The 22,415-nt window shown below is 34.4% G+C and overlaps 1 protein-coding gene across 1 annotated transcript; it reads left to right on the top strand.

The window, feature by feature from the left end:
- The first annotated feature begins 11,973 nt into the window (after positions 1-11,973).
- On the top strand, positions 11,974-20,488 carry LOC144439093 (galactosylceramide sulfotransferase-like). Its single transcript, XM_078128354.1, has 2 exons — positions 11,974-12,106; positions 18,515-20,488. The coding sequence occupies exons 1-2, from the start codon at positions 12,034-12,036 to the stop codon at positions 20,008-20,010; spliced, it is 1,569 nt and encodes a 522-aa protein (XP_077984480.1). The 5' UTR covers positions 11,974-12,033; the 3' UTR covers positions 20,011-20,488.
- Positions 20,489-22,415: the final 1,927 nt, after the last annotated feature.

A 22,415-nucleotide genomic window follows, 5' to 3' on the forward strand; every position in this document is an offset into this window, starting at 1 on the left:
TCCAAAATAAACAATTATAGCAGTGCTGAGCACAGTGTGGATGTACACACACAAGTAATGATGTTGTTTAAACAGTAGGAAATTAAATGTTCTAACCATTCAAATCATCAAATCCATGCGTTGTCTTCTCAGCAGAAGCCCATTTCACTCATGTCAAAGAATAGCATAAATGTGTATCACTTTTCAGCATGATTAGGTAAAGGCTCCTGTTGTGTGTGTATGGTGTCTCTGTTATTGTTAACATGGAGTTGCAATGTGTCTATCTTTATGCGTTATGCCCAAAAAGTGAAATACCAAGGTAGCCCCGTTTGCACTGTGAGATCACTTGTATGTAATACTGCTTGCTGTACAAAAAGGAACATACCTGATCAATTATACATAAGCATTGTAAGTAATGTGACAACTAGGAAGTAACATCTGCCAGATATCTTCCTGCAACACAAGTATAATTGAGAATAAGTTTTAGAAGGAGTCCTGTCCAGACTGTCTGAAACCTTGCCATCTAGAATTTCAGACATAGCCATCAATAATTCATACCATCCATAAGCTTCCAATTTAATTCCCAACCCCCAACATGGACAATATATCACTACTGTATTAAAACATTGTGCCTAACCTAGTTTTAATAGTATGACACTTGATAATACGTTTCAACCACAGGGTGTGCATTATAGTATTTTCCCTAGCTGAGGTCAAAAGAATGGCTGTTGAGTCAAAAAATAAACTTTTTTGGTATGTCAAACTAAATCTGTTTTGGGTTAAAACTGTTACCAGAATAAAGATTTTCTTCATGAACTGTCAAAGTTGCTATTTTCAGGGTATAAATACTGTCAGGCTATTGGTAAGAATATGAAATGGTGGCCCCTTAATGGAAATTACACAATGTTTTGGTTTCATCCAAATTGACACACCAACCTATTTTGCACAGGCACAAAGGATAGAATTTTACAATGAGAGACTTTGTTTTGTTTAATTGTCATTGCATTTGTATTCAACAATATGTAATTTTCATCAGGAACTGAACCATATGAAAAGCATATACAAGTTTGAGTATAGGGTCCATTACAGCTAATTGTTTGAAAAATTCATTTTAACATTCATCACGGAAGTAAATTTTTCAAAATTCATTTTTGAATTATTTGATTTCATATTTTATTAGAGAATAATGTAACATGAAAACTAAGTATGTAAGGTTTCAGATCAGTAACATGTGAAAATCTTGCTCTGAATTTAATCTCCAATCTACACTATTCTCTAATGACATACAGATGCAGATCAAATTCTAAGCTTTATAACCTCCGTTGAAATTATACGAAGAAAGAGATTTCAGTGTCCTTAGGGAAAAGTGTCTTCCTAAATGTCAACATTTAAAATCTCTGCCTGGAAGGGAAAATGTCATATCAATATGTGGGGGTGGATTTCGAACAGAAGATGTTGCCAACTGAATAGGACACAGTTATATGGAAGAGATGATAGCCCCAATCAAAGTAGTGATTATCAGTAGCAATATAAAACCTAACACACGCAGTCTTAGCAGTGCCGAGAGGTGAACAGATAAGGGATTATCAGAGGTGACATTAAAGTGACATCTATTTGATGAGAAGCTGTAAATTGTCTCCAATTAAAGTTTGTTAGGAATATAAATAGCCAAAAAGACATTGTACTAGCACAGACTAGCGTCTGTCGACTAGGAGATCCCTTATTTGTCAGATTATGGATTAAAGATATTATATTCCCTGGGATTAAATTTGTATGAGGTATTTCAAAATATTAGTTTACATGGAAAGAAAAGAAGCCATGCCAAGATTTTGAATTCTCTTCACCATCTAAAAGAAAAGTTCATAGTTTTATGTGAGTGGGCTAGATAAATATATGGTAAACGTTGAATTTGACCTCTATTGTAAATGTTAAATTTGACCCCTAACTCCACTACCTGTAATGAGAGGTGATTGACATCAAACGTTTCTACAGGGCATGTACATAAAATGCCCAGCCAGATGTTTTGATTACTAATATGTAGAAAGGTGTTTATGATTTCCAAGAGTCTAATCTGTTAAATGGAAAGTACGAACATTTGGTGAAGTATATTATACCCAACATGTCTTTCGCCTGGGGCACCCATGGAACTGATTTTAATGAGTCATAATAAATGGTTTGATGTATTGAAGAGTTTCTCGTTGAATGCCACTACAAGTGTGTTTATATATGTCATTAATTCAGTTTCCAGAACCTTGCACTTTCAGTACAATTTATTGCAGCACTTTTCACGAGGTTGAATATTGCATGAATTATATTTGATATTTGAATAGCTGGAAATGATAATTGTAATAGCGATTACATATTATTAAGGTTGCATGGACATCACCAAGTGTCTGCCAAGAGTTTATGCAAGTTTAATATGAATGTAGGTTCGGTAGAAAACTAAAATGAAAGAATCTGAAGCAAAAATGAACTAATTTTATTTATTTCTATTAAAGTCTTTCTAGAAATAGATATCATATAATCTATAAAATGACTAGTGTCCAACCAATGTTATATGACAGACTGATACATGGAAGGGTGTCCAACCAATGTTATATGACAGACTGATAAATTGAAGCATGTCCAACCAATGTTATATGACAGACTGATAAACAGAAGGGTGTCCAACCTATGTTATATGACAGACTGATAGATGGAACGGTGTGCTACCAATGTTATATGACAGACTGATAAACAGAAGGGTGTCCAACCTATGTTATATGACAGACTGATAAACAGAAGGGTGTCCAACCAATGTTATATGACAGACTGATAGATGGAAGGGTGTCAAACCAATGTTATATGACAGACTGATACATGGAAGCCTTAGGATTTCTATACAGTCTATATGGCATTAGTACATGCCCTGCTTGGCATTATGCAGACAAACTAACTTTTATCTTTTACTTTATGAAAGACACAAAGGTAATGAGGGAAGTAGAGTTTCAGATGTAGCTTGGATGTATCAAGTCAAAACAGTGATGAAACTATATATTTCCAATATCTCACACTCCATTATCAGGAAAACGATACCTGTACTGAGCAGGATAAAGACAACAAACAATTCCTTTACTATTAATATATGATTACCTTTAGAGTTATATGATTGTACACCTAACAAGAAGTGTATGTTGAGGTGTTTTTAAAATTTCATAATTTAGGCTATTGTACCATACTTCACATTCTCAGCTGTATATATATTTTTCTCCATTCTGAGATTTTTAAATGAACTGACAAGATTCAAGAATTTAGACTTTGTATAGTGGAATTTAGAATTGTTAGGGGGCAGTTTTGTTGCAAGAGATTTTTTTTGTATACTGTTTGTTTAATATGAATGGTTTCAACAGGGACAATATTCAATCAAATTGAATGGTTGGTGTAAATATGTCATTAATTAGTTGTTAATCTTAGTTATTTTTGATTGTGGTTGGTTTTCATAAGTCTAGGGGAATTTTTGAATGCTATGAATACTACAGGCCTTTTTACGTTGATTTATTATATGTATTGAAGGCTGACCAGAATCTTATAGTAAAAGAGTGAATGATTGTTATACTGACCCTCCATGTCCATGAATTATGACACCCAGTCCATAACAACGTAATTTAAGAATTTAAAATCAACACAACTTGATTTAGAAGTTCTGTAGTGCCTCTAGAACATGCTACAAATAGTTGTACAGCCTCACTAATATGTCCATGTATGTGTCTATAAATGTTGGTTTAGTAACAGGCGTAATAAATACATGACTGCATGGATGGTCTCAACCTGTAAATGAAACTATGTTTGACAATGGTAATACACATCTGCAAAGTCACCAGTCCACTTTAAAGCAAATCTTCACATCAAAAACAGGTTGGAGTTTTAAAGTGAACTGTGTCCTGTATGTTGCTTATATCTGCAACTAAATAGTTTCAATACCAAATGATGTGGATGACTTAGTTTTGTGTCATAAACTGTCGTGTATGTTGCTTATATCTGCAACCAAATAGTTTCAATACCAAATGATGTGGATGACTTAGTTTTGTGTCATACACTGTCTTGTATGTTGCTTATATCTGCAACCATACCAAAGTCTTCTCAAACTCCTGTAAACTTACATGGAGTGTATTGTCATGTTATTGTCCAGTTTTATTTTTGTAGATGATAGCAAATTTATTTTGTGAGGTTTCAATAACTTTTCATTTGTGTTTGTTACATTTGGTGTTGTGTGCAATCTAACACATCTGCAGATTTACACTTTTAATTTCATTGAAAGCCACTTCTCACTAATAGATACTGTCTGCAAAATGAAATGTATTAAACTTCATAAAATGCACGACCACCCGTCCACTTATGATATTATAAGCTCATATTTGATATTATTCATCATTGTTTTTTTTCTGCATGTATTTACAGTTGGCAATTTTGTTTATTGGAACATGACTACCATGTGATTTTACTGTAAACCAGCTAGTTTTGGGAGATTGTGTGATTATCTCCCTGCCTTGACCTGTCCAATGTAGCAGCAGCATGTTGCAGTACACTTCACAAACCAGCATTCATTCATTCATTCATTCATTCATTCATTCATTCATTCATTCATTCATTCACATTGGTGAGAAGGTTTCAACTCATTGATTTACTGAACTTGTTATCACGTGTGTGATTATGATTATTTATTTCACCGGAATGCTTTATCTCCTTTGCAGATGTGCTTTCACTCAGATATACTGCTTCTGCATATTAAATGCAACTGAAATCTGTACTTATGTGTTAATTACTACATACATTTTATTGAGATCAAAATAAATGCAGAACAAGCAGCTGAGTTGTGTTGTTATCAAGACAACACCCATCAGAAATAAAGGATTCCTCTTGGAAATAGTTGGCATGACTAACATGACATTTCTGCATACTCTTCCATATAAAGATCGCCAGTTTGAAGATTTGTATTTATTTGCAATATCAGAAAGATGTTGGATCTTTCTTTTCTAGTTCATCAGATTTACAACCCTTGCACTAGTTGTTTAGAGAAGCTGTCGATCAGAACGTCGTTTTGTCAGTAGTAGTCAATTAGAACAGGCTTTGAAGATGCCGAAAAGTCTTCTCCTTAACACAATATCAAGCAGAAATACATTGATACAAAATAACGTTGTGTGTCTCTTATGTAGGTTCACACAATTTTCTTATCAGTTTGTTTATGTTTGTGAAAGTTAGTCATTTGCCATATACAATATTTCTAACTTTCGCAGACATAAACAAACTGATAAAAGCATCACTTGCATCTCCAACTGAGACACCCCCTATTGTTTTTGTACCAGTGTATGTCTGCTTGATATCGTGATAAGGAGAAGACTTTTAGGCACCTCCAAAGACAGATTTTATTGTCCTCCACTGATAAGACGGTTTGATCAACAGCATTTCTGGACAACTGGTGCAAAGGTAGTATTTATTAAATTTACACAATATGTCAGCAAGTTTGAACTCTAAATCCAAGTCAGTATTTATTCTAATAACATAGTATTGTATTGTGTCCATCTATCTTTTAAAGTCTAATAATATTGTATCTTTATTTCAACAAGTTGGTGTTAGTAATGTACTAAGTTTTTTTTTCTGAAAAATGGTGCTGGGTACTAATTTGTTCATGATAGATGTTGACCTTTGTGGCAGTGAGAAACCACACTGTCCTTGAATTATCTGGCCACGACACCCCCCCCCCCACTGTCCTTGAATTATCTGACAGTGACCAACCCCCACTGGCCTTGAATTATCTGGCCAAGACACCCTCCCTCCCCTCACTGTCCCTGAATTATCTGACAGTGACCAACCCCCACTGTCCTTAACTTATCCAAAATAGTTGTCAAACAACTTGTCACCTTTTTGTGGATTTATTGATTGATATTTTTTTGATAAGTTGTTTATGTGAATTTAAACCTGTTTAAACCTTACTGTTAAGTATAATATGGAATCATTGAAGAATGATCATTACCAGTTTGTAAGTTTTAGAATAAATTAGTGAACTTGACAGGCATGTACAATTACACATCGATCAACTGGGATGTAAATATACCCATTTCCAATTCATATGATCAATAAAACCCTGTGCAATATAAATGACTATAAGATGTCTTGTCTCTCTTGTTAATTCATTCAAATCAATATACATATCTGGCTCAACGTTGAAAGGTATGATAAATATTTTGGATGGACTTCTCTTGTGAAATATGTCCAGACCTTGAAGGTTTTCGACAAAATATTTTCCGGGCGTACACATGACATGTAATACTTTATGAATACTCCCAGGGTCCAAACTTGTCTATGGACACTTCAGTTGCTCAGAGTGGTCCTAAGGCTATTCAAACGAGAGCAGAGATGAATAGTCTCCAAACTTGAAAGCAGTCAAAATCTACTCCATTACCGTACTTACTCTTCAAATAACTTCATTACTGTCATATATAACAGCATGGCCTTTAACTGACTCCAGTGCTGCCATATATAACAGCATGGCCTTTAACTGACTCCAGTGCTGCCATATATAACAACATAGCCTTTAACTGACTCCAGTGCTGCCATATATAACAGCATGGCCTTTAACTGACTCCAGTGCTGCCATATATAACAACATAGCCTTTAACTGACTCCAGTGCTGTCATGTATAACAACATAGCCTTTAACTGACTCCAGTGCTGCCATATATAACAACATAGCCTTAACTGACTCCAGTGCTGCCATATATAACAACATAGCCTTTAACTGACTCCAGTGCTGCCATATATAACAACATAGCCTTTAACTGACTCCAGTGCTGCCATATATAACAACATAGCCTTTAACTGACTCCAGTGCTGTCATATATAACAACATAGCCTTAACTGACTCCAGTGCTGCCATATATAACAACATAGCCTTTAACTGACTCCAGTGCTGCCATATATAACAACATAGCCTTTAACTGACTCCAGTGCTGCCATATATAACAACATAGCCTTTAACTGACTCCAGTGCTGCCATATATAACAACATAGCCTTTAACTGACTCCAGTGCTGCCATATATAACAACATAGCCTTAACTGACTCCAGTGCTGCCAAATATAACAACATAGCCTTTAACTGACTCCAGTGCTGCCATATATAACAACATGGCCTTTAACTGACTCCAGTGCTGTCATATATAATAGCATGGCCTTTAACTGACTCCAGTGGTGCGTGGAATGGCACAGGGTAGTCTTGAAAGGTCTTAGAAAGGTTTACATATCTGCATTGAGTCAAAGTAAAATGTGACCCCTACCCAATTCCGGATCCATTTTCGAAAACATGGCCCTTCCCAGGAACCGATTTTTAAAAAGCACGCCCTATGTCCCCCACCCCCACCCCTTTGTAATTACTGAAGGCTCCCAAACTTTCACCACTGTTCGTTTAATTTGACTGTTGGATAATATGTCAAAATATTAGCGGAAACTGATTCTTCTAATTAACTGGGTGATCTATGGACTAGTATTTAATGGTAATCTGTATACTGACTTGTTGTTCATGTGTAAACTGTACCAATAAACTTTTCGGACGATTCTATTGTTTATCAGTCAGAGAGGGGCAACTCACATAGTCGACCATACGGGGAGTGTCCGCTTGAAAGGAGTTTTGCGCCCATAAGGTATGAGAAAGGGTATGTTTTTCTGGGCCGGGAGATTTTGGAAAAAGTTGTCCAAGTCAACCAGTAGAATTTGCTTAGAATGTTCGTATTTTAAATTTTCAAATTTATACTTTACAATTGTTAAAAGATAGAGACAATTTCTCAAAAACAATTATTTGAAGTTGATGAGATTTTAGCTATTTCATCATACGAACTGTCGTCTGCATGTATCGTAGACCCACATATCTATTTTGTGCAATAACGTACACGTTGGTATGAGAAAGGGTCTCCTTGTGGATGTATCATCTAACCGTGGTGTAGAGGTGTCAGAGCTAGCTAGCCTTCCCATACCATTTTATATAGAGTCCCCCAACCGACACTGACTTACAAATTTTGATTATCTAGGCACAATCATTTGCGTAAAGCTAGTAGATTTTCTCTCTTTTTTATTTCCCTGGTGTTGCTGCTGCAGAAGTTATTTCGCACCAAAGACAATTTAAAATGTATTACTTTCCTCGAGAGACTGCATTTCGTTTTCATTCGCCATATGTAGAGTATCGCGTGGGAATTTGGTAAAGACGTACGTGGGCAAGCTTTGACTCTGTTGGCGACGATGACAGAGTAATAAATAAGCCGGTTAATATTGGAACTAATATATGAAACGTATTACAGTATACATTTTTATTCGTCTTGGTAGCGGAAGCCTTTGAAGTTCTTAATATTTCAACAATATTTGTCATGTAAGATAATATTGTAACAGCTTTGCAGTTAACAACAATCATTCTGAACATCTTGTTTCTCCAAAAAATCTTCGAAGTTTAAATCTGACCCGACATACTGAAAGGACAGTACACAAACATTTTCCAAGCCAAGTCGCTGGGATTAGTTGAAGTAGGTGTGTGTTTGTGTGTGTGTGTGTGTGTGTGGGGGGGGGGGGGCTTATTGCTAAATGGGTGAATGCCTCTTGAATTACATCTATGTGTGTCAAGATTAGGCATAGGACCAGTTTATTTGGGTGACGTGATTTAAAAAAAAAGTTTAAACGTATTGAGGGATGTAATCATATATTTATGGCAAAGTAAAAACTAAAGTGAATGTAATTTCCTCTGTGTGTGTATAATATATATATATATATATATATATATATATATATATATATATATATATATATATATATATATATATATATATATATATATATATATATATATATATAGTTTTGGTAGTACTGGAACTCTTTCTTGGGTGTAACTCGGAGTTTCACGCATATTGCGATCATCAGAGTGTCTGATGATCGCAATATGCGTGAAACTCCGAGTTACACCCAAGAAAGAGTTCCAGTACTACCAAAACTATTACGCTCTGCCACTGCGGTATAGAGCACTGTCTTAGCAGATTGATACTCGCCGAGTTATATATATATATATATATATATATATATATATATATATATATATATATATATATATATATATATATATATATATATATATATATATATATATATATATATATATACATCTTACATGTCTATTCTATTGAGTTTTCAGTATTTGAAATACTTTCCTTAGTTCAGCCAAGGAAATACGAATGGTCTGGGGGATCGCGTCACTATGAGTCGAAAACGATTTTGAACATTTAGCATTTTGATCGATTTCATTTCGAGCGGTATAAATCCTATATACGTGTTCGAGCCAACTTGGCTTTGCTTTCACGTGTTGACTGCATGTTAGGAGCTGAGAGCGTTGACTTCTGTGTATACACATAGTCCAACAAATTCCATTGTGAATATTATATTACGAGTAACTCCATCGAACGATGTACATCGTATTTTGATAAAGAAAAAGTCCTTTCCCTAAGATGATGATCGTTAACGAGACTGTATTATTTAGGAATCTTTTGGCGAGGGTGATCGTTAAAATGATAAGAAGCTTCTTCAAAAATTAATCTCTATAAATCGTACTTATAAAATTAATCTTAGCTTAGTCAATTTCATTTCAAGACCTGTGTAAACATCATTTAAAGATTATTTTCGAAAAAATCTATTTCAAATTAATAATTCATACATAATATAATTTCTAATAGCAAATATTTCTGCTCGATGTAAACAGTATATAGACATTCACCATTCAAATCGTGTGTCGTGGTCAAACAAATAGAATTACATTTGTAATTGTGTGGTAAATGGTTACCTGGTCATATAACAAAAATTTCGACCGGTCTGAAATTGTATAGTGTTTGAGAAAAATCTCTCAGAAATAAAACTACATGACAATACCAAGGTCATGAATCCGTGGAACATCCTGGAATTAATCCTTGGTACATCCCGGAATCCGTGGTACATCCCGATCATTAAAATTTATCAATTTTAAGCTATACAGTAATTGAAATTGAAATTAGGGTAATTGCCAATTCTTAAAATTTCCAATAACAAACATAATTAATTTTCTTGGCTTGTTATTTCCATTTTGAATATTTCATTCTCATCTATAAGTATAAAGACATGGTTTATTCCGGGATGTAATATATGTTGGAAGAACCATGGGGCTTGACCTGATGACTGCACTCAGTTGGCGGAAGTTTGAAGACAGTACACGGATTGTCATGACCCCCCACCCCCACCCCCACCCCCACCTCCAGTGAAGACTAACGCTGCCTAGCTATTAATCGAAGAATTTATTTCAAAGACCATTCCATGTATAAGCCTGGATTCCCATTATATAAGCGGAACCACATCATGTCGAACAACAGTGTACAGTTCTAAGACAATCTGATTAAAGCTTGATGTAATAACTGATGATTTATTTATTTACCTGTAATTCCTGCCTGTATTGTTGTTCAGAGAGTAATCAGAGGATGAGGCACTCACTCTCGGAACAAAAAATCGAAAACAAACGACAATATTAAGGCAAACCTCAGGTAAAATAAAGCAATTTACTTGTACTCCCACATTATATTTTAATCAGATTCTTTCATTATAGATGTGTTCATGATAGGAAAAACAATCATTTAAACTCATCAACTTAGCTAGCTATCTCCATTGATGCATTATCGGTTCTAATGTTTTGAGAAAACGTGCCTAGTGATAAAGCTCTGCATGTAATTAATCCCACAGCACTGTATATTATTATATTAGAGTCTCGTGGCTTCACCCTACGTCTCGTGTGTTTACCATTTATTATCAACTTTATTTCAGAATAAACGTGACCTGCTGAGGTCAACAATCCCATAAAAACCACACACGATGCAATACAATAATAAAAACATTAAAATGACGTAAAAAAGAAAGAAGACGAAATTCAGGATTATAAAATACGTTGAAATTCCTATGGAGAATATGTTTATAGGCAAATTTTTCCAAATTAAAAGTGCTATAGATATGTTTTCTTTTCACATAAAGAATTATGCTGTATATGAAAAACGATATGTCTCAGCACAGACTCAGAACTCTGCATTAGGCTGACTTTTGTAATTCAAACCTCTCTGTTATGATGCATTGATAGAACTCCCTACATAATCATACATTGACAGACGGAATTTTTTTTGTTCACAGAATTCTGGAGCCGTCTTAGGCTTGTATCACGAATGACTAAATTTTTTATTCTCCATTTTAACCACTTAAGTCAACCCATATTAATATATTGCAATAAAAATACATCTGGATGGGTATGTGTGATACTTACTACGCTCACAGAACAAAAACAGAATAAAAGTAAGAGATCAACTAAAAAAAGCGTCAAGTTCATTACATCGGAATTTTAATCATATTGTGTGTGAAGTCGCGCATCCAAGAGGGCTATTAACTTGGGGAAATTCTGACAAGTTTGGAATGAACAATAATAACTTTATGTGCACCCATATATTAAAACTAGAAAGCACAACGAACATGCACACAATCATAATGGAACAAACTATAGTATTAGTAAGATGGGGAGGGAGCCGGGAGGTCAATGTCAATATCGTTCCAGGTACAGGGGGAAAGGTAGTCTTTGACATCGTACGCCCTAGCTTTACCATCATTGTTAGAATGCTAGGATATCGCAGCTAGCTTGCTCTGGAAAGTCACTCACGGTTGTGATTACATTCGATCGTCACACACGTACATAACGTTATGACGCTAGAGGTAATTACTAGTACTTTAACGCATTACTGCTACAAAACATAATACCTCAGACCACTAAAAAATTCGTTAGTGGTCTGAGATAATACAGATAAAGAAGAACGCGCCAGAAACACGTTTGTCGATGGCAAAGTTCAAGGCGGCGATACATTCTAGACATCAGTCGTAGCCAAATATACAATCACGATGTATCGCATATTGCAAAGCCAAGAATCGTTGAAGCAGGACAACTCGCACGGATAATGTCAATGAGTGTACTGGTGTTCGCGTATTCTTACGATCATGGCTGAGTGTAATGTTAACCAAGGATTTGATTCCGAGACAAGCTATTTGAAGATTGGAACACGGACGTCTGGTATGTATTCCCAGTCTAAACCATAGACAATGGGGCCTCTCTCACTCTCAAATTTTATATTAGACCGAACCTTGTGGCATTAATAAAAATTACAGTTTTTTAACGTACATGTGTGACTTGTATACAATATCACCACCTACAGTTAGCCTAACTAATTACTCGTCCGTCTAACAGTGACGTGAGTTTGGAAATCAGAATTTCTATGCAGTGTGTTGTTGATTACTAATTAATGACACTATATGACCAGAATCGTCTTTTTCCGAAAGGCGATTTTATTTTCAAATATTTGTTATTATTCAAGAGAGACAAATGTTTCATACCGAATTCATTGGGTTTGGTCTTAGACCCTCCGTGTAGGGTCTATGGTTTGGCTGAGGATGGCGTTTGCAATTAATATATCACTCAGTGTACATACAAGTAATACATGGTGAAAGACGGCGCGACGGTGGAAGTCCATTTACGTCATGAATGATAGCTAGTCGCTAATGACGTAAATATATGTACGTACGTATGCATAGCGTCTATGCAATGTATCATAATTTATGTATATAGTGCTGTATAACGTGGTGTAATGATGTCTCGCTGTTTCAAGAAAAATGACAGCTGAAAATAGCTAAAGGCGCAAGCTTCAAGAGAAACTATTCCAAAACATTTCGGACAACCTTTTCAATTATGTTTGGTAATCTAGTTATAGTAAGGACAGTACGTCACGGATATGGTCTCCATGGTGACGAAGGAGCGAACCATCTGTATCGTTGACGTACAAGCACATTTGTAATACGTAGTCTATGGTCTTGTGTGGAGCTGAAGTTACTTGATCAACAAATCAGTTTCTGTTATCTAAACCTAGATTAGAGAACAATCAGACTTTTAGGGGGGTCTGTCTGAGGAGAAAATAATTTGGTTTAATTTTTTTTACAGCTCCCCCTCCATCCCTCCCCGCTCCCCAAAATGAACCCAAGCATTTTCATACTAAACCCCCCCCCCCCCCACACACACAGCTGTTTCTCTATGTAAAATTGTGTGGTACACCTCCCTATAAGATATTTCTTTACAAATTGATGGCTTTTGCAAGGGGAAATCTGAAATTTCACATGTAGCTCTACCCTATACTTGAAGACACTTGGCAAGCATTATATAGCTTTTCCCATCAGTCTTGATTTTGGCTGAGAGAATATAGCATCACTATGATGGTTGCTGATGTGAAGGGGTATTGGAGGGGGACACTTGGAGGGTGTGTCCCCCTCCCACGGTGGAAACTTTTTTGACAATAACGACATGTAGGAAGCAGTTTTAAGACATAAAATAGCAAACTATACACATAATTTAAAGTAACTAAAGTATCAGTTTTTGATCAGACAACAATATATTTACTGAAAATTGCTTAAATACCAATAATTGGGCATTGTACATATTTGAATCGTGGTCACCAATAGGGGTGCAGATTTTTGGGTGTGGACCCCAAAATCTATTAATTTGATTTATTGTGTAGACAGCTACAAATACAATACAGTTCATGGTGTATGCACGATATTTTGAGTAAGTTATTACGCCATTTTCAAAAAAGACCAAAAAATGTTCCAGTTGCAGGTAGTGCAGCTTTAAAGGTAGATGGTGTCATAAATATGGTGCTAACGATGAATTTATTGAACAGTGTTTGCAGCTGAACATTGTAACTCTAATTGCTCTTGAGGTAAAAGGGAGACAAACATTCATATTCAAGTTGAGAAAACCAGAATGATTTATTTAATGTTTTAGTTTTTATTGTAATAATGCCACAGTGTTGTTGCTATGGTATACAGCATGGTTTATTTCTTGTTTTAGTAAGACTTCATTGTAACTGCCTCTTAGGTCTCTTGTACATGGCATGCTGTCCTAGGAGGTTTGTGCTGTGAGTGGAAAAACATGATTGCTACGGCTTCTGGAAATGAAATACAGGTATTTGGAATGATATGAAGATGTGTTAAAGTATGAAATACGTTGATAACAAAAACATAAAGAGATGATATGATCGAAAGAGGAAGCCATACCTTTCAAATAGTAAAAAGACCACCATGTCTCATGGGAGGGAAGGAAACACATGCTGATAACATTCTGTCATGCTAAGTAGGAGGAAGGTAGATTTATTTTAGTGGATGACCACCTTGGGAAAAAGGATATAGGTATGGAGAGAGATGGCTAGATACTAGCTATCCGTCAGATTGTAAAGTTGCGGAGTACGAATTGATAGATAAGCCTATATACTAGCAAGCTAGCAGATTGTAAAGTCATGTAATGTAAAGTTTGAATGCACGCTTTTTACAAAATAGTTTTTTTTCCATTCAAATCAATGCCTTATTTTGTTGCTAAGCATTTGATGGTTTGGATGAAATGCAGTCATTTCTATGCAAATTGTGTTAGCAAATAAACTTGTACTTTTAATTTTAAACTATTGGTTGTTTATAGGTTATTACTAATGCTTTAAAACAATGTTGAGGTTGTCTGAAGGTAATTGTGGCGATGTAAATTCAATATTGGTTCCAATTAATTTATGCAGCAAATTTGGAGGTTGATTTTAATGGGAAGGACTTAGAATTGTGTGCAGCAAATTCAAGGTCAATGGTGATTTAACACTTGAGCATGAGGACAGCCTTTTTAATATGCATTTGTATTCAACATCACAGTTTAATTGTTCCTTTTGCAGTAGCCATTGTGTCACACTGCTCTAAGTTATCTTTCCTCCACCTAGTTACAGAATATTAATTCAAAAAATCAATCAGTTTCTTTAGGCTTGAGGGACTGCATTATCTACAATGTTTGCATCCCGATGTCATTGTATTGAATGGATTGTGTGATCCACAAATTTATTAACTTTGTTTCACTTGATTTGTCTGAGTGGTTAAAGTGGCCATATGGATGAGGATTGGGTATTTATTTCGGATTTTGAATTTATAAAGTGATTTTATCATGGCTTCCTACTTGAAAAATCAATATGAAACAACATATACCAAGTCCTTGTTTGTCACTCAATAAATGGTAAAAGATTGATAACTGTGTAAAATGTTTGTTATTGTACATACAATCATTTTTTTTAGTTTTTGCAATGTACTGAGTTACAAACATGGACTTGGTCTATTTATTTCACATTTATTTTTCAAGTAGGAAGCCATGATAAAATTATTTTATAAATTCAAAATCCGAAATAAATACGCAATCCTCATCCATATGGCCACTTTAAGGGCTAATTTTCAATCCTGGGTCAGTGTCTCAACACTTCCCAAGCTAATATTTTCTAAAACACAACTATTTTTCAAAAATATGGTGACAGGTTTCTTCCCTGTATATTCGTAATACCGTAGTCAAATATTAGGAGATCAAAAATCTGTAAAATGGCATTTTCATAGGCACTCTATGAGCTCTGTGATTGTTACATGGTCAAAGTCATGTAACATAATAAGTGTCATATTAATATGCAGAGTAGGACTTTAAGTAACAACAGAGTTGTTAATTAAATGTAAATATTAAAATATCTAGTTACAGATCATGGTACCTGAGAGTGATGTTACCATGGTTACAAAACCTCACCACTCTCATTATAGCACGTTGATATAAATGAGTCTACCAGGATTCACTACATGTCTGCAAGGTTTGTTGATTCGATACAGATCATGCATGCCACTTGGATTTTTATGGTGCAGTGAATTATACATTGTCAAAGAAGAACATTTTTTCTCAATGATAGCCTTAATGTAGTTATACTTATTCAGTAGATGTAGAGGATGTATTCATGCAGACATTTCACTTTTCCTTGTCAGTAGTTCATACATCACCTTAACCCCATGTACTCAAATTTACACTCAATGCATTTCAGACACAAATTGTAGCTACAGTGACTTTATAAATTTTGATGTAAAGTACCAGATTATTTCTAAATTACAAATGACAGATTGACAGCCACACTGTCAGCAACATAGTATATGTATATAGTGCTTGACCTTGACTCATGTATACCACCAACATTGGTTTTGTGTTAGCCTGTTTAGATGCTAGTCGTACTCCATTTATCTGTATATACCACAATTGTGTTGAGAAGGTGAAAATATTGGTAATTATGATTTGAAAATGTGCGAGTTAGCCACACCCCTAAAAGTCATATACTTGCATGTTAAATGTACATAATTACATGTAAATTATCACATGCACACTTCACATCTTCATGTGTTAACTCCTGTGTTCATATCTGTTGTGCATGTACATTTACATAATGACTTCATTTGAATAATGTTGTCATGGTTGAAATCATATTATTGGATGTTCATTTACATAATGACTTCATTTCAATAACGTCATGGTCGTAGTCAGGTTATTGGGTGCATGTTTCAAATCATAATTACCAATATTTTCTCATTCTCAACACAAGGAGTGGAATGTGAGATAAAGGGACTAACACTAGCTGAAGTACGCAGCTTTTAGGCAGGAAAATAAATGGCAGAAAAGTAGTTTTTCTCAACTGAAACATATTTTTTTATTTTTGTCTACTGGCACATATTAATAAAAAAATTATAGTGCCAAAAAAGTAAATACGTATATTTAGTAAAAAAAGAACTATTAGGTATACTATACTATACTACATGTATACTATACTATACTATACTATACTATACTATACTATACTATACTATACTATACTATACTATACTATACTATACTATACGATCGAAAACTGAAAACATCTTTTTATTGAAAAGAAATTGCAGATAATTTTGGTTATGTTCTAATTCGTATATTACCATGTGATTAAATTAGTGAGTGATACTAGTAGGGATAATTGACCAGTAAATTGGTCACAAATTTTCATAACTTTAATCTCATAAAGGTCATTTTTGTCATATTTGCATTGTTTTAATATAGTATGACATATTTATTGCTCTAGGGTACGTAGTGTGTACATTAAGTCAGATTGATTCACAGTTGCTGGCAATTAAAAATAACCATACTATATAATGTTAACCTATATATATTTCCTACTCACTCATTTCCTGCCAATTAATCTGACACTATACTATAAAGTAAACCTATATTCATTTCCTCCGAATTAAAAATAACCAGACTAGACATAACGTTAACCTACATTCATTTTTTACTAAGGCGGAAAAAAACAAATAACTGTGTTTCCGATAACATGGCCTCAGAGAATACGGTAGGTAGGTCGGGATTTTATTTTATTTTTTTTTAATCTTTTTAGTTGTATATTTTTGAAAAATATTGCTTCAACTCAAAATGAAATGTCAGTCAGAATACCGCTTCTGTGATAGTTTGATGATATATGTACAGACATTGCTGGGGAAAGAAAACAGACATACATGAAGGTCAAGAAGACAAAGAATTTCTTATCTTTTTATTTTAAATGATTTCAAATAATGTTGAGGGTTGGCGGCTTAAGGGTCAGTCGGGTTATCGGAAATACACTTTTTTTTGCCTAATTGAAAATAACTAGACTATAAAGTAACCTAAAGTAACCTATATTCATTTCCTGCCAATTAGATTACAATAATTGATGGTTTTTGGAGATAATGAGATACAACTGGCAATAAGCACAATGTGTTTGCTTGAAAGAAGTGAGCAAAGAGAAGACTTCATCCACTAATGACATTGTACATTTTTGCATGAACCTGGTCTCATTCCTGATTGCCACAACACATGTTATTTTATGTGTTGTAATTGCTTCAGATGACAAGGCAGTTTCTTGAGATAATGAGGGGTTTCTCAAGGTCATGAGCTAGTTTCTCAAGATGATGAGACAGTTTCTTAAAATAACAAGATAGTTTCTCAAGATCATGAGATAGTTCTCAAGATAACTGTATTCTCTAGAGAATGACATGTTTCTAGAAACCTTCGCTAACACAAGGAGACCACTGCCATGGACAAACAAGAAAAGCCTGGATGCCAGCAGGCTTATTTGCACATTACTTGTGCAAGGTAAAATTTCATGTTTTACGCAACCGGGACCCTTTCCATTTTTTCCCTCTCCTTTAATTAATAAGTTGAGTAAGTTTGTTATTTCTATAATACTAAAAAAAACATCCTTATATATATAAGAATGTATCATTACATGCACATACTCAGAAGTCCTGAAAACACTTGACATTTGTACTTATTATGGTTGAATGTGGTTGTAGCACATTAAAGCATACTGAAAATTCAATCTGATTAAAATATGCCTACTGTAAAATGATCACCTCAAATGTGACCCCACCCCTCATAAATAATGCCTGGCATTGTTACTTTTTTGTAAAGTCCTACAACTATTTGACCTGCTCTAGTTTGAATAAAGAATATAACATCAAATAATGTCAACCTATTTTCCAAAATTCTTCTTCCAATTTCTCTGTAATAATTATATCTCCTTTCTTTTTTGGTATTTTACAGACAAGAATAATGTAAAGAAACGTTGCTGTTATATTCACTGCTGTTCCATTACATGGAAAAAAGGTGCTTTCCTTTCCTTGTGTTTCGGAACAGTGATGTACTTACTCTTTGCCGGACCTCATGTGAATTCAGGTAGTCATGAACCACTGTTTGCTCTATGCTTTTCAGTGGAGAGGATAGTATTCATCAAGACACACAAAACAGCAAGTACGACTTTGTCATCGATATTACAACGATATGGCTACCTCAAGAATCTAGACTTCGCACTTCCTTATTCTGGTCACATCATCACAGAAACAGTGCCCTTTGAGAGAAAGTATGTGAAACCATTTAAGAAAGGGGGTTACCACATGTTGACAAATCATGCACGGTATAACCGTGCCGAAATGAACATTGCAGTGCCCAACGCTGTTTACATTACAATATTACGGGAACCGTCAAGGCAATTAGAATCTGCTTTTGGGTATTACAAAATGGCACACAAGTTGAAATTAACTCGAAATTCCAATCCATTTGAAGCTTTCATGGAGCACCCTGACAAATTTTTGTCTGAAAAAAGAGACTTTCATCTGTGGACACAAATGAGAAATGGGCAGATCTTCGACTTAGGATTAGATCACCGTTTCCAGGACAATGACACAATGGTGGATCACAAAATTTTACAAATAGAACAAGAATTTGAACTGGTACTTATAAATGAATATTTCAATGAATCATTGTTGATTTTGAAACGTTTACTTTGTTGGAATACAAATGATGTGTTGTACATATCAAATTCCATACGAGGGAGACAGTTACGTTATAAAATGAACGACGAGATAAAAAAGAAGGCTCGAAATTGGAATAAAGCCGATGTTAAACTCTATGATCATTTTAACAGAACCTTGTGGAAGAAAATTTCTGAATATGGTCCCAATTTTGAGAGAGATTTAGTGGATTTTACAAAGCAGATCCAGTCTGTTAAAAATGATTGCATTGCCCCATACAAATTCAGAGCAATAACAAACCATAGAGAAGAACGACTTGTTTTAAAATCGGGTGCATCAGCTATGTGTAAACAGCTATGGTTTGGTGATGTAGAGTATACTGAATTAATCCGTAATAAACAGCGCCACCGATTATGGATGCCACAGGTGAGCCATGGTATGGGGAGGCTGGCATCAACTAGGAATGAGCAGGCAGGCTCCATCCTTATCTGGGTATGGGTAATTGTTGTCGGTGGACTGGCCTGGTGTATTGTTGCTTGCTGTGTTGCTGCACACTGTGAACGGTCACAGAATGGGACATATGACTATGATGATGATGAAGATGACGACGATGATTATTATCAAAGTGAAGCTGAGACTGATTATGAAATTGAATTAAGACGAAAATATTTGGCTTTGATACAGAATGCACACCAGTACAGACATTGCGAACAGAGATTTGACAATAGAAAGTATGCGTACGTAGGAAGAACTTCCAAAAATTTGAGAACACAAAGGATACGTCGTTAAAGAACTTCCAGAGTTTTGACGATAGAAAGTGTACATTAGGAAGAACTTCCGGAAATTTGACATTAGAAAGTGTACTTTAGGAAGAACTTCCAGATATTTGATGACACAAAGGATACATTGTTACAGAACTTCCAGAGTTTTGGCAATAGAAAGTGTATGTACATAGGAAGAATTTCCAGAGATTTGATATAAAGTATATGTTGTTACAGAACTTCCAGAGTTTTGGCAATAGAAAGTGTATGTACATAGGAAGAATTTCCAGAGATTTGATATAAAGTATATGTTGTTACAGAACTTCCAGAGTTTTGACAGTAGGAAGTATGTGTACTTTAAGAATAACTTCTTTTAAAACCAATTGTCAAAGATCAGGCAATTTCCAGTGAACCCTGATGTAACAATTAATGATAGAAAAAATTGTTGTTTGTCCATAAATTTCTCACTATCACCTGAACTTTATTTTTGATCAGTAGCAGTTCAAACACCCTTATTATATTTATTTATTTATATATATATATATATATATATATATATATATATATATATATATATATATATATATATATATATATATATATATATATATATATATATATATATATATTTATTTATTTATTTATTCATGTACTTATTTATTTATTTATTTATTTATTTATTTATTCATTCATTCATTCATTCATTCATTCATTCATTCATTCATTCATTCATTCATTCATTCATTCATTCATAAGAAATGAATAGAGTTATGAAACTTAATATTTTGTCAGCAATGTGTTTGATTCCTGTGGGTAAAATTTTACGTTATCCTCGATATATACAGGTAAAATTTTCCAGTGAAATGTCAGGCAGTTGACTTGAAAAAAGGAATTACAATTTTTGTGATGCCGATTTCTTTTCATCAATATATTCAGCATTATACAGTCATTCAATTTTCAGGTAATTATTTCAATAAATCATGACTTATATTCGTCAGAAATAATACTGCAATAACGTTTATCGTTAATAAAATATTTCTGTTGAAGTCACATTTATCCATGAAATCTTAAATTCTCTTTTCTCAGTGGTCTCTTTAATTACATTTATTTATTTGTTAGGAGTTGGTTCACTTCAGAGCAAAATCATTACTTCAATCAGCATAGTTATTAGCCCCCGAACGTGAACAGCCAGGAGGGGGCTATAGGAATGACCCATGACTGTCTGTCTGTCTGTGTGTGTGTGTGTGTGTGTGTGTGTGTGTGTTTGTGTGTGTGTGTGTGTGTGTGTGTGTATGTCCATTTGTCCATTCATTAGTCAACCAATATTATTACATATATCTGTATTCTACAATGATATGTATACCACATTTGGCAATCTATATGGAATTTCTAAATTTACTTAAATAGATGACAATCGGGCAAAACCTTGAAAGTCATATCAACCTTGTACTGTAATATAAACATTCAATTCAATTAGGACAAACAGTACATTACACATTCTATAGTTTCTGTTACCCAGACTCTTGTCATTGAGGCCATAACACAGGGGTTATATACTCAACAGCAAGTATACCTTCTATTGCCCTTCAATATGCCTTAGGCCCAGGCTTTAGGCAATTTGTCATTCAACATTTTGTACCTTGATGTCTATTTTGAGGTAGTTTTCCAGAAAACACTCGGTCTTGAAAGGCATACAAAATTTCACTATAGGCTTATCTCTAATATACTTTTATCACAGTTTTCATTAATACAAATAGAAAGTATGGGATTTTCTGTTTACTTTTCACTAATTTTGCATAATCTAAAATATCCACAATCTACTGAAAAGTTCATGTTTGCTATTATGAAATTTCTAAATATGATTTGCCACGGCCATGGACACGTTTTATTTCCGCCCACAAAAGAAAGTTGACATTTTTCAGCTCTTACAAAATAAGTCATTTTTACGGAGGTTTATTAGTGACACATGGGATTTTTTTTATTTTATCCAACAAAATTTGTATTTTTCATCCAACAATGTGTTTTTTATCCAACAAAATTTTTATTTTTTATTTGTTGGATAAAAAATAAAAATTTTGTTGGATAAAATGAAAAAAAATCCCACGTGTCACTAATAAACCTCCGTACATTTTTGAGAATGCAAACGATCAAAATTTCACATTTATTTTTTTTTACCTTTGTGAAGAAATTGAATTTGATGATGTATACTGCCATCTACAGTTGACCTTACATTTATATCCTTGCCTTTCTTAGGTTGGGGTAACATTCACTTCAGCAAGATATATTCTCTGTATTTATATTTGAGATTGTGTTTATGTATTCAATATTAACCAGACTATGAAAACAATTGTAAACATGTTTGGATTTGAAAAGAAAATTGCAATAGTCCACAATTGACTTCCCCCCTGTCCCTCCCCCTTTGTAATTACTGAA

Source organism: Glandiceps talaboti, chromosome 8 (genome assembly GCF_964340395.1).
Source record: "Glandiceps talaboti chromosome 8, keGlaTala1.1, whole genome shotgun sequence".
Taxonomy (NCBI): Eukaryota; Metazoa; Hemichordata; class Enteropneusta; family Spengelidae; genus Glandiceps; species Glandiceps talaboti.

Coding starts and splice junctions, on each gene's coding strand:
- LOC144439093 (XM_078128354.1), top strand. CDS start 12,034: ATGGCTGAGTGTAATGTTAACCAAGGATTTGATTCCGAGACAAGCTAT. Junction 12,107..18,514: donor GATTGGAACACGGACGTCTG/GTATGTATTCCC, acceptor GGTATTTTACAG/ACAAGAATAATGTAAAGAAA.